This window comes from Ovis aries, chromosome 3, assembly GCF_016772045.2.
Source record: "Ovis aries strain OAR_USU_Benz2616 breed Rambouillet chromosome 3, ARS-UI_Ramb_v3.0, whole genome shotgun sequence".
Classification (NCBI taxonomy): domain Eukaryota; kingdom Metazoa; phylum Chordata; class Mammalia; order Artiodactyla; family Bovidae; genus Ovis; species Ovis aries.
This window is the reverse complement of record NC_056056.1, coordinates 102659503-102673696: the sequence shown is the minus strand read 5'-3', so window position 1 is coordinate 102673696 and position 14194 is coordinate 102659503. Positions and strand designations below refer to the sequence as shown.

Sequence of the window (14194 nt, the reverse complement as noted above, 5' to 3'; positions counted from 1 at the left end):
AAGGATCATACACTATGATCAAGTGGAATTTATACCAGTGATGCAAAGAGTTTTCAATATCTGGAAATCAATCCAGATACACAACATTGTTGTATAAATACAATGTTGTGAGATATACAACATCAAGAAATTGAAGAATAAAAACCATATCATCATCTCAATAGGTTCAGAAAAAGCTTTTGATAGAATTCAACACTCATTTATGATAAAAATTCTCCAGAAAGGGGGCATAGAGGGAACCTACCTCAACATAATAAAGGCTATATACAACAACCCATAGCAAACCTCATTCTCAACGGCGAAAAACTGAAAGCGTCTCTTCTACGATCAGGAACAAGACAAGGATGTCCACTCTCATCACTTTTATTCAACATAATTTTGGAAGTCCTAGCCATGGCAATCGAAGAAAAAGAAATAAAAGGAATCCAAACTGGAAAAGAAAAAGTAAAACTCACTCTTTCCAGGTAACATGATACTATACACAGAAAATCCTAAAGATTCTACCAGAAAACCACTAGATCTCTTCAGTGAATTTGATAATTAACAGAAATATCTTGCATTCCCATACACTAATAACAAAAGATCAGAAAGAGAAATCAAGGAAACAATCCCATTTACCATCACATCAAAAAGAATAAAACACCTACCTAAGGAAGCAGAAGATAAACTATAAACTCAGAAAACTATAAGATACTGATGAAAGAAATAAAGATGATACAGATGGAGAGATATACCATGTTCTTGGACTGGAAGAATCAATACTGTGAAAATGATGACACCCCCCAAAGCAATCTACAGATCCCATGCAAACGCTATCAAATTAACAATGGCATTTTCCACAGAATTAGAACAAACATTTTTATAATTTGTATGGAAACATCAAAGACCATGAATAACCAAAGTAATCTTGAGAAAGAAAAATGGAGCTGGAGGAATCAGGCCCCCTGACTTCAGACTACAAAGCTAGAGCCGTCAAATAGTATGGTACTGGCACAAAAACAGGAATATAGATCAATGGAACAGGTACAAAGTCCAGAGATAACCCATGTATCTATGGCAATCTAATCCATGACAAAGGAGGCAACAATATACAACGGAGAAAAGACAGTCTCTTCACTAAGTGGTTCTGGGCAAACTGGACAGCAAATGTAAAAGAATGAACACCATAGACAAAAATACTCAAAATGAGTTAAAGACCTAAATGCAAGGCCAGATACTAAAAACTCCTAGAGGAAAACATAGGCAGAACACTCTGACATTAATTAGAGTAAGATCTTTTTCAATCCACCTCCTAGAGTAATAAAAATAAAAATAAAAGGGACCTAATTAAAAGCTTTTGTATAGCAAATGAAATCATAAACAAAATGAAAAGATAACCCTCAAAATGGAAGAAAATATTTGCAAATGAAGGAACCAACAAAAGATTAATCTCCAAAATGTACAAACAGCTCAATATTAAAAAAGCAAGCAACTCAGTTAAAAAAAAAAAGCACATAAGATCCAAATAAACATTTCTTTAAAGAAGATAGATGGCTAAAAAGCATATGAAAAGATGCTCAACACATCACTAATTATTAGAGAAATGAAATCAAAACTACAATGAGGTATCACAAAATGGCCATCCAGAAGCAATAAACGCTGGAGGAGGTTTGAAGAAAAGGGAACCCTCCTACACTGTTGATGGAAAAGTAAATTGGTACAGCTACTATGGAGATTCCTTAAAAAACTGAACACAGAGCTACCATATGACCTAGCAGGGCTTCCCTCGTAGCTCAGTTGGTAAAGAATCTGCCTGCAATGCAGGAGACCTGGGTTCGATTCCTGGGTCAGGAAGAACCCCTGGAGAAGGAAATGGCAACCCACTCCAGTTTTCTTGCCTGGAGAATCTCATGGACAGAGGGGAAGCAAGAGTTGGACACGACTTAGCAACTAAACCACCACCAGCAGCCATATGACCTAGCAATCCCACTCCTGGGCATATATCTGGAGAAAATCATAATTCAAAAACATACATGCACCCCAATATTCATTGCAATGCTATTTACAATAGGCTAGACATGGAAGTATCCTAAATGTCCATCAACAGAGGAGTGGATAAAGAAGATGAGATACATATATACAATAGAATATTACTTAGCCAAAGAAAAAGAACAGAATTAGGCCACCAGCAGCCACATGAATGGTCCTAGAAGCTGTCATACTGAATGAAGTGAGACAGACAAATAACCCTATGGCACTTGTATGTGGAATCTTAAATGATGCAAATAAACTCATCTTTAAAAAAAGAAAGTTGTAGATGCAGAAAACAAATTTATGGTTTCCAGGGAGTAGAGGGGGAGGGGATAAACTGGGAGATGAGGATGGACATGTGTACACTGCTACATATGCAACAGATGAGGACCTACTGCACAGCGCCGGGGACGCAATACTCTGCAATGGCACGTATGGAAAAGCAACCTACAAAAGGGAAATAGACACACACACACTCACGACTGACTCATTTTATTGTACACGTGAAACTAACACCACTACTCCAATAAAATTTTCAAAAAATAAAAATGACTTAAAATAGCTATAATATAAAAAACAAACAAAAATATGAAAAATAACAACTGCTGGTGATATGGAGAAGCTGCAATCCTCATACATTGCTGGTGGGGATATAAAATGATATAGCCACTGTAGAAAAGTTTGGCAGTTCATCAGTTAAAGCTGGAGTTATCATATGACACAGAAATAAAACATGTCCATGTAAAATTCATTCATAAATGTTCATATCATTAGTCATAATAGCCCCAAAGTACAAACAACCCAAATATTCATCAACTGATGAATGGTTAAATAAAATGTGGTCTATTTATATCATGGAATATTATCCAGCAATAAAAAGAAATGAAGTACAGATGGATGCTACATATAGATGAACCTTGAAAACATGAAGAAAGAATCCAGTCACAAAAGGTCACATGTTACATAATTCTAAGTTTATGAAATGCCCAGAATAAGTGAATCTGTAGACAGAAAATGTGTAAGTGGTTGCTAGGAACTGGGGTACCCAAGGAGAGAAGGGAGTGCCTGCTAATGGAGAGAGGGCTTCTCTCTGGAGTGGTGTAAATGCTCTGGAATTGGACAGTGGCAATGGCTTCATGGCTCTGTGACTACTAAGAGAAAAAAAAGCTGAATCTTTGAGTGAATTTTAAGATATTTAAATTTCTCCCAGTGAAGCTCTCAAAAAAGCTGTAGCTAAGAAAAGATAGGGCTCTAAAACATAATTTGAGTTTCTTAACAAACTTAACCTTTAATAAAAGTTGTGGCACTTAGATATATACAAAAAGTTATTGAAAAAAATCTATCATTTTCTCTTTCCCAATGAATAATATATAAAATAGACCTCAGTGATGTTCTGCAACAAGGACCAGTGCTGATGTAGAATTTTCACTTTGGGTGAACTTTTAAGAAAGCAAAGAGCTACAGAATACCTTGACTGTTCTAACTCCGTGAACTGCAGATCTATGAAGAAGCAATGGCTCTTCTACCATCCTTCAATCCTGAAAATAAAACTGGAAACTCGGATTCATATCTGGCTCTACTGTATTATGTGACTGGAATAAAATCACTGTGATTGTAAACTTTTTCAAGTATTTCATAATTTTCAGTCTTGCCTTCTAAAGTCAACACCTGCTGTTTCAGTTTGCTCTGAATCCTTTCCTTTTAGGATAAGGCCCACCACTCAACCAAGGTGATTCTGACATGAATTACCAAATACAGTGCCGAAGACCCAGCCCTGGCCAAGATCATGGGGTCTTGTCCCTTTTCCCACAGGGACTGGCCCAATTCAAGGGCAGTTGTTTCAGAGAAGACAACAGTCCTTTTGTGGAATCTGATTAGTGGACCCCAGAAAAGGAGGTTATCTTTCTTCTTTTGGGATCACAGACTTTAAGGATGTGTGCTTTGGGGGGACACTGGCCTCTTCCCCATTATGGAGAGAGGGCCAGCCTGAAAATGAGGTCAGGAAACAGAAAAACACTCAGGAGAGGAGGCCAGAAGGCCTGGCAGCACAGTCCCAGATGTGGATCCAGCTTTGCCTAATGAGTGGCGTTAACATTTCTAGGTTGTTACTGAATGAATCAGTGCAGGGGAAGCATTTCTTCACCAAGCAGTCAAACACAATTTATTTTAGAACTGAATAGTACAATCTGAATAAAAGAAAGTTTTACCCTAAACTTCCCAGATGGATATTTTCTCATCAGGCTGCATGTTCATCTTCACAGCCCCATCCCTGGCCTCCACAGCATTGAAAGGATGCACAAATCTGTGTCATCTAGTAGAGAAGTCAAGCTAGAAACTAACAATCTTTCCATTCCCTGTGCTTCAGGAAAAGTCTTAAAACACACATCTATTATGTTCTCAGCTCACAACTATTCAATTAAATTTTTATTCTAAGAATAACTTAGAGCAAGAGAGTCATTTATACCTACTGAAAACCAGAACTCATCCATTTTCTTGTTTCATGGAGGAAAAAACTGGTCCACCTGAACAGATGTAACAAAAAGTATGTTTCTTATTTTGGCTTCTCTGGATTAATGACCAGAGTCCTTTGTTGTTTTCATCTTGGTTTCAACATAGTAGTATCAATATCCTTTTCTTCCCCTGAATCTTGATCTGGCATCCAACTGAAAATAAATACACAAGTAAATCATATTTTGGACACCATAATCAAACACAGTTTTGGTAACAGGTGTCACTACATGTGAGGAATAAACCAGCTTCCAGCATAATTAAAAACTGTCACAGCTCGGGGGGAGGAAAAAAAATAACAAAGAGGAAAAGAAGGCGTTAAAAACAAAGTTCCATTTACGGTCACAGTAAGAATTTTCTTCTTGAGTCCAATTTACATTCATCTTTTTTTCTGGAGTACATTCAAGATACATTATTCTTCTAACAAAGCTGATTTTCTAATTAAGCTTTATTTGGGTTAATATTCAAGTGTTTTAGAATCTTTAAATAGTAACTGAGAAAAGAGCCTTGAAATATATGTTACACACAGCCATTTTGAGATTACAAATCCTTAAATTACTACTCATAGGTCAACAGCATATTCTTTGACGTAAGCCTCACAGTACAGCCACTTCTTAAGTGATGCCGCGGGATGGAGGGTCCTAGTTAGTACAGAAGGCGAAACTGCACAGTCAGTACCCGTTCCACAGACATCTCAGAGGAATGGATTAGTTTAGAGCTAAACCCTATTAATGAGGACAACACAGCCAGTGCGGGATAAACCACTATTTCCTCATCTGAGCATTAGATATAGTAGCTAAGAGCCACATTTTCAGAAAGCAAGTAATCTTCAAACAGGGGAATCATGATCAGGATGATGAGAGGCTATTATTAAGAGGGCACAGCCAATTCAAACTTACCATTTTACCTTCACTCTGAGTTACATACCCATTGTTTGAAATATTAAGCAAAATTACCAGCACAATTTAAATCATTTTATTTCAGGTTTTGGCCAACTGAAGTTGCAACAGTTAGTTCCTCACACTGGAGGACTAACAGTGAGTCCTGGTCTTGAAGAAAGGTTGCAAGGATCTCTTAAATCTGCTATAAAGTTCCCAATACTGCTCTTTCTGGAGTCAAAGTGTGAGTGAAGTTCTGCCTCATACTGATGTTTAGAAATGGTCAGAAGCATGCTAACTTATTACTCAAGATTATTATAAATGTCTGCAGAAGGCAAATAAAGCTGTGGAAAAGTTTTATATGTTCTGATTTCTTAATGTTCTTTGGAGATCAAAACCTGAGCTTCAGGATGGGAATTAACAGGGAGTTTATTACAAATCCAGTCATTGTGATTAATAAGGACACCTCATCGCCTCCTACACTAACTGTTCTTTATGACTTCTCAATTATATAAACATGATTTAACATTCTTGAAAGGTCTAAAGGCTTCCATTTTACAAGGGTAACAAAACTGTGTGGGAGAAGGCAAGAAAATCCTCTTTTCCTACATTAAATGACAGGAAAATATGGCAAAGAACTGTGTCACCTGAGAAAGCATTGCCAATTTTAATCTCACTTTACGTCTCCCTGGATCTGATTAGTTAGCAAAGTTTTTCTCTGGCCTCCCAGATCATAATATCCTATATGCTCTGCTTCTCCTGTCAACAAAAGGAAAGGGATTTAAGTGCTGCTGACCAATCAAGAGCAAGTTAAAGTTACTGCTGTTTTTAAAGGGATGTTCATTTTTGTGATTTCTTATTTTCTTTTCACAAACACAAGGCTCCTAGTTTCTATTCCAAAGACCTTTGTGAATCTTTGAATCAAAGAACACTAGAGTAGAAACCATGAGATTTGTAATGTCCTTCAGGCTGTCTCTCCACAGTCCATCACTACAGATTCAGACACAGATGCCAACATTCTTTCCAATCACATCAACATGTAAGGCACAGCGCACCCTTTAGACCCACATTATGGCTGTGCAATCGCCAAATGGCCCAAATACAGTGACCAACATCAACTCTTTCCCATTTACACTTGCCAAGACCATGGTCTTAACTCTTTTTTAGAAATTCATGAAGTTCAGCTACTGTGGTCAGCATAATAGAACCATGAGCTGTGGGTTTCCATGAACCTCACATTAATTCACTGGGTGAGAAAATATACATTTTTTTTCTAAGTGACATCACTGCAACCTATTTATAATTACAAAGTCACTCACATATTTAACTCTACAGAGCTGATTTTGAGCATAAGCTTTAAAAAATCTTTAGCCACTTACCATTGATCTTTTACACTCAAAAAATGAGTATTTCAAAGCTTTGCAGTTTCCTTCCTTCAGACACTGCCGAGGGGATTTTCCTTCCTATGACACAAAAACAATATAAATACAAGGGATATTCTCTCACAAAGTACAAAGTAACCGTCCAATCTTTTTTAAAGCTAAGCAAAAGGAGAAAACAGTAATTTATATAAGAAATAATTCATAAATCATTTTAACTGTTGGTACCTAAGGAGAAAAGGGTAAAATAAGAAATGTGTAAAATAATTTGGGGGCACTTTAAGGATACCCTTGAATTCTTGAAAACACTGGTTTCCATGAGACACTTTTCTTTAAAATGTTTATATAAAAATCTAGAAACTGAGATCTCTAGCTCCTTATGTGTAAGAAAGGAAGAGAGTGGAGGTGAAAGTAGTAATGGGCTTTCTTCAGTGTTTTCCAAACTTAGACACTTGAGGAGTCCTGAAGACAGGGAGGATACTGTGTATGACACAGCAGCAGAGGGAGGAGAAGGAGAACATGCAGGTGAGACTCCAGCAACACTGTGGGAGCAAATGGGAGGCGTCTGTCCTACAAGCCAGGATCAGGTCGCTTTAAAGTCTCCAATTACAGTATCTTTTTACACAAGCAAGTCTACCTGGAACACATCTTTGCATTTTCCCACCCCTTACCTTCACAGTCAAGTTCTCTATTCTGAGAAGCTCACTGAGTAAGAACTGGAAAAGGAAAGTGAAATTTTTAACAGAATTTATATATGCTGGTGAGGGAAGATCTTCCTGGGCTCAATGTGTAATTAACTTGTCTTTAAGCAGTGAAAGCTCATAAGAGCTTAAGAAAATTGGATTGAACCATTCCCTTTCTGCCAACAAGACAGGATATTGTTGAAGTTCAGTAGCCGGTACTGCTGTAAGATTAGTGCTATTTCTGACTTGATAAAGTAACTGTGAAAGTAGATAAGAGCTAAAATTTAGTAGTATTTTAGTAGGTAAATCCCAGACAACCACTGGTTTTTCAGACAACTACTTGCAGCAAGCGGTGGCTGCACGGCGCTGGAGTGGCCGAGGACCTACCCCACGTCCAACGTAAGAGAAATCCCAGTAAGACGGCAGAAAGATGGCAGACGCTGAGAGGACATCAGAGGGCAGACAGACTGAAACCACAATCACAGACAACTAGCCAATCTGATCACATGGACCACAGTCTTGTCTAACTCAATGAAACCAAGCCATGCTGTGTAGGGCCACCCAAGACAGAGCTGACTGTGGCTCAGATCATGAACTCCTTATTGCCAAATTGAGACTTAAATTGAAGAAAGGCAATGCCAAAGAATGCTCAAACTACCACACAATTGCACTCATCCTCACACGCTAGTAAAGTAATGCTCAAAATTCTCCAAGCCAGGTTTCAGCAATATGTGAACCGTGAAATTCCAGATGTTCCAGCTGGTTTTAGAAAAGGCAGAGGAACCAAGATCAAATAGTCAATATCCGCTGGATCATCAAAAAAGCAAGAGTGTTCCAGAAAAACATCTATTTCTGCTTTAGTGACTATGCCAAAGCCTTTGACTGTGTGGATCACAATAAACTGTGGAAAATTCTGAAAGAGATGGGAATCCCAGACCACCTGACCTGCCTCTTGAGAAACCTATATGCAGGTCAGGAAGCAACAGTTAGAACTAGACATGGAAAAACAGACTGGTTCCAAATCGGGAAAGGATTACGTCAAGGCTGTATACTGTCACACTGTTTATTTAACTTATATGCAGAGTACATCATGAGAAACGCCGGGCTGGAAGAAGCACAAGCTGGAATCAAGACTGCAGGGAGAAATATCAATCACCTCAGACATGCAGATGACATCACCCTTATGGCAGAAAGTGACGAACTAAAGAGCCTTTTGATGAAAGTGAGGAGAGTGAAAAAGCTGGCTTAAAGCTCAACATTCAGAAAACGAAGATCATGGCATCCGGTCCCATCAGTTTATGGCAAATAGATGGGGAAACAGTGGCTTACTTATTTTTTGGGGCTCCAAAATCACTGCAGATGGTGACTGCAGCCATGAAATTAAAAGACTGTTACTCCTTGGAAGAAAAGTTATGACCAACCTAGACAGCATATTGGGAGAAGGTAATGGCACCCCACTCCAGTACTCCTGCCTGGAAAATCCCATGGATGAAGAAGCCTAATAGGCTGCAGTCCATGGGGTCACTAAGAGTCGGACACGACTGAGCGACTTCACTTTCACGCATTGGAGAAGGAAATGGCAACCCACTCCAGTGTTCTTGCCTGGAGAATCCCAGGGACAGGAGAGCCTGGTGGGCTGCTGTCTATGGGGTCACACAGAGTTGGACATAAGTGAAGTGACTTAGCAGCAGCAGACAGCATATTAAAAAGCACAGACATTACTTTGCCAACAAAGGTCCGTCTAGTCAAGGCTATGGTTTTTCCAGTAGTCATGTATGGATGTGAGAGTTGGACTATAAAGAAAGCTGAGCATCAAAGACTTGATGCTTTTGAACTGTGATGTTGGAGAAGACTCTTGAGAGTTCCTTGGACTGCAAAGAGATTCAACCAGTCCATCCTAAAGGAGATCAGTTCTGAGTGTTCACTGGAAGGACTGATGTTGAAGCTGAAACTCCAGTGCTTTGGCCACCGGATGCAAAGATCTGACACATCTGAAAAGACTCTGATGCTGGGAAAGACTGACGGCAGGGGGAGAAGGGGACGACAGAGGATGAGATGGCTGGATGGCATCACCAGCTCAATGAGTTTGGGTAAACTCTGGGAGTTGCTGATGGACAGGGAGGCCTGGCATGCTGCGGTCCATGGGGTTGCAAAGAGTTGGACACAACTGAGTGACTGAATTGAACTTTTCCTTTTCGGCATTATTTTTTCTTTTGGATGTTTTGGTCACTGCCTCCTATAAAATGTTATAGTAACAACTTAACGGAAACAGAAGAGATTAAGAAAGGGTGGAAAGAACATGTGGAAGAACTATACAGAAAAGGTCTTTATGGCCCAGATGACCACAGTGGTGTGGCCACTCAGAGCCAGACATCTTGGAGTGTGAAGTCAAGTGGGTCTTAAGAAGCATTACTATGAACAAAGTTGGTGCAGGTAACAGAATGTTTACCTACTGAAATAGTACTAAATTTTAGCTCTTACCTAAGCTCACATCATAAGCTCCTTACTGGAAAATTCAGGCTTAAACTGAAGAAAGTAGGGAAAAACACTAGACCATTCAGGTATTACCTAAATCCCTTCTGATTATACAGTGGAGGTGACAAATAGATTCAGGGGATTAGATCTGCCTACTAGATTCTTAAATGAACGATGCAAAGAAAGAGAGGAAAATAACAGCATGGGAAAGACTAGGGATCTCAATAAAATCGGAGATATCAAGAGCACATTTCATGCAAGGATGGGCACAATAAAGGACAGAAATGCTAAAGACCTAACAGAAGCAGAAGAGATTAAGAGGGGGTAGCAAGAACACACAGCAGAACTGTACCAACAAGGTGTTAATGACCCAGAAAACCATGATGGCGTAGTCACTCACGTAGAGCCAGATATCCTGGAATGTGAAGTCAAGTCGGCCTGAGGAAGCATCACTACAAACAAAGCTAGAGGAGGGGAGCAGTTCCAAGATGGCAGAGGAATAGGAGGCGGAGACCAACTTCTCCCCCACAAATACATCAAAAGATCATCTGCGCGTGGAGCAACTTCCACTAAACCGCTTCTGAACGCGGGCAGAGGAGCCCAGATACCAATTTCTCTGAAATTACGTAGCACAAAGGATAAAGGCAAAAAGGGAGACCAAGGATTTTCGGACGGAGATTTGTCCTGGGGAGGGAGTTGAGAAGTTTCCACACAACAGGAAACCCTCTCATAGGTGGGATCAGTGGGGAGCTTTGGAATCTCAGAGGCAGCATTAAAAATCACCACAGAAATCCTGCCGAAAGGCAATTACCAGCCAAGCAGCAGCTCCCACGCTTGCAACCACCCACAGTGAGTGGGGCTGGGCGCAGAGGTGCGTGCTGCACTTGGTCCTTAGGGAAAAGACCAGGGTTGAACGCCATGAGGACTCAATGAGGGGACCAATGTGACGCAGATGGAATGGCGAAACCCCAAACCACGGGAAGGCCAGCGAAACAAAGAAAAACAAAGGACCTTGGAAGGCTCTAAGGCCGCACCGTGACCCCTGGTGCACTCACAGAACAGAAGGTCGCAGCCTCGCAAATATCAAAGGGGAGCTGCTGTTTGTGGCTCTCCCTGGAGGCAGAGACAGGGCAGGGCAGCCAGAGGCGAAAGGCAAAGGACCACTGCAGTCTCAGCCCCAGGGAGCGAACTTCCCACCAAGCACTGAGCAGGCTGCCAACCGCTGACCGCGTCCTCCTGGGATCCTGGATGGTTCACATCTGCCGGCAGTGTCACAGCCTGAGCCCAGCTCCCCTGAGGAGATGCACAGCCCACCTGGGACTGTGCCCTCGCAGTGCACCCGGGGGCCTGAGCAGCTTGGGCTTGGGAGGTGCCTGGGCTGTGGCAGCCCCCATGTGGTCCGCCCACTGCCAAGCGCTCCCCACACATGCGGCGGCATTTCATTTGTAGTGCCCCGCCCCCTCCAAAGCGCAGCTGAGCAAGCGAGCCCAAATTGGTGGGCATTTTCACCCTCTCGTGTCAGGGCGGAAACTAGACACTGAAGAGAGACCTGCAATGAAAAGAAGGGGGAGCCGCTCCAGAGCTGGCAGGTGCAACGGATTCCAAGCCTGCAGTTAAGCTGTGATGGCACATTTGAGGGGCAACCGCAGACTTGAGAACAAGTACCAGCTGGAACAAGGGCATGTCTGGCACTGAACTGACCCCACGCTAGCCACAACAGCTCCAGGGACATTTCTAGATGCGTTTTTCTTGTTATTATTTTTAAAGTTTTTATTAGTTTTTAAATTTCTTATTATTTTATCTTTTTTCCCCTTCCTTCGCTCTTTTTTCCCTCATATTGTCCTAATATGCTTCTTTAGTACTTACTCCTTTAACTTTTTTTTAATAGCCTACTTATATATTTCTTTAAAAAAACTTTTAAAATAAATTTCACATTCTTTATTTTTATGTTTGACTGGCTTTTTGTATATTGTACTTTTGAGAGTCTAATTTTTACTTTAGTTTTTTAATTTTTGCTTTTTGAGCTTTTGTTATTAATTTTGTATCTTTAAGAGTCTAATTTTCAGTGTCTATTTTCACTTGGGGATTTCATTACTGGCTTGACTGGTCCCTTCCCTTTTGACTCTCCCTTTTCTCCTCCTGATCACCTCTATCTGCTTTCTCCCTCTTCTCTTCTCTGTATAACTCCGTGAATCTCTTTGTTTCTGGCTGTGGAGGGTTGTTTCACCATTAACCTAGTGGTTTTATCTTCTGTGCTGTGTGGTTGAAGTCTTGGTGCTACTGTAAAAGGGGGGGACCGAAACCCAGAGGCAGGAGGCTCAACTCCAGAACTGTGGACCATAACAAAACTCCTGACCCCAGGGAACATTAATAGATAAGGGCCTATCCCCAAACCTCCATACTACACTGAGATCAAGCTCCATCCAAGAGCCAGCAACCTCCAGTGCAAGCACACCCCACCCTAATCCTCCAGCAAAGCAGGAACACAATGCTGAACATTAAAAAAAAAAAGGCTGCCCAAAGGTATACCAAACCCATAAACTCACTACTGGACACTGCACTGCCCTCCAGAGAGACAACATCCAGCTTCATTCACCAGGAAACAGACACAAGTTCCCCAACCAGGAGACCTTCTCAAGCCACTGGGCCAACCCAACTCACTGGCAGCAGACTCCACAATTAAGAGGAACGATGACCCTCTAGCCTGCAGAAAGCAGACCGTAAACACAGCACACTAAATAAAATGAAAAGACAAAGAAATACCCACCAGGTGAAAGAATATGAAAAAACCACCAAACCAAACCAAAGATTAAGAAACAAGGAGTCTACCTGAAAAAGAATTCAGAATGACGATAGTAAAGATGATACAAAATCTTGAAAACAAAATGGAGATACAGGTAAACAGACTAGAGACATAGGTTGAGAAGACGTAAGAAATGTTTAACAAGGACCTAGAAGGAATAAAGAACAGCCAATCAGGAATGAACAATGTAATAACTGAGATGAGAAATACTCTGGAGGGAACCAACAGTCAAGTAACTGAGGCAGAAGAAAGGATAAGTGAGCTGGCGGATAGAACGGTATAAACAAATGAAATAGCGCAAAAGAAGAGCAAAGACTAGAAAGAAATGGGGACAGCCTCAGAGACCTCTGGGACAATGTTAAGTGCCCCAACATTCAAATCATAGGCATTCCAGAAGACAATAAAAGGAAAGGGCATGATAAAGTACTTGAGACAAGAGTCGAAAACTTACCTAAAATGGGGAAGGAAATAGCCACCCAACTCCAAGAACAGAGTCTCATACAGGATAAACCCAAGGAGAAACACACCAAGACACATATTAATCAAACTAACAAAAATTAAACACAAAGAATAAATGTTAAAAGTAGCAACGGAAAAGCAACAAATAACACACAAGGGGATCCTCATAAGGATAGCAATTGATCTTTCAACAGGAACTCTGCAGGCCAGAAACAAACGGCAGGATATATTTAAGTGATGAAAGGAAAAAGCAACCAAGATTACTTGACTCAACAAAGATCTCAGTCAGAGTTAAAGAAGAAATCAAAAGCTTTATCGACAAGCAAAAGCTAACAGAATTCAGCACCACCAAATCAGCACTTCAACAAACGCTAAAAGGTTTTCTCTTGACAGGAAACATGCAAAAGGTTTATAAAACAATAAAGTAAATGGTAATGGGATCATACTTATCAATAATTACCTTAAACATAAGTAGGTTAAATGCTCCAACCAAAGACAAAGACTGGCCGAATGGATACAAAAGCAAGACCTCTATATGATGCTGCTTACAAGAGACCCACCCCAAACCAAGGGACACATACGAACTGAAAGTGAGGGGGTGGAAAAGATAGCTCACCCAAATGGAGACCCAAAGAAAGCTGGAGTAGCAATACTCTTATCAGATAAAATACTTCAAAATAAAAACTGTTATAAGAGACAAAAAAGGATACTACATAATGATCAAGGGGTCAGTCCAAGAAAAAAGAGGTAACAATTATAAATATATATGCACCCAACATAGGAACATCTCAATACATAAGGCAAGTTCTACCAGCTATTAAAGCGGAAACTGACAGTAACACAAAAATGTTGGGGGACTTTAATATCCCACTCACACCAATGGACAGATTGTCCAGACAGAAAATTAACAAGCTTTAAATGATACATTGGGCCACACAGACCTAATTGATATCTGCAGAGCATTTCACCCCAAAACAATGCATTTCACTTTTTTCTCAA

The 14194-nt window shown here is 40.5% G+C and overlaps 2 protein-coding genes across 3 annotated transcripts in view; one reads left to right on the top strand and one right to left on the bottom strand.

Annotated features, from left to right (window-relative positions):
• Positions 1-5754, top strand: part of INPP4A (inositol polyphosphate-4-phosphatase type I A) — a 139456-nt gene extending 133702 nt beyond the window's left edge. Inside the window, exon 27 of one of the 2 annotated variants that reach the window (XR_009600182.1) lies at positions 5503-5754. The gene's annotated coding sequence lies outside the window, so the exon portion shown is untranslated. Of the gene's footprint in view, positions 1-3389 lie in introns of both variants that reach the window. The other variant, XR_009600181.1, reaches the window with a different exon arrangement.
• Positions 2487-14194, bottom strand: part of LOC101109345 (cytochrome c oxidase assembly factor 5) — a 33360-nt gene continuing 21652 nt past the window's right edge. Inside the window, exons 2-3 of the mRNA XM_004006150.5 lie at positions 6776-6859; positions 2487-4673 (exon numbers count right to left, since the gene is read on the bottom strand). Coding sequence (XP_004006199.1) covers positions 4632-4673; positions 6776-6859 — 126 coding nt within the window. The 3' untranslated portion in view covers positions 2487-4631. The remainder of the gene's footprint in view (positions 4674-6775; positions 6860-14194) is intronic.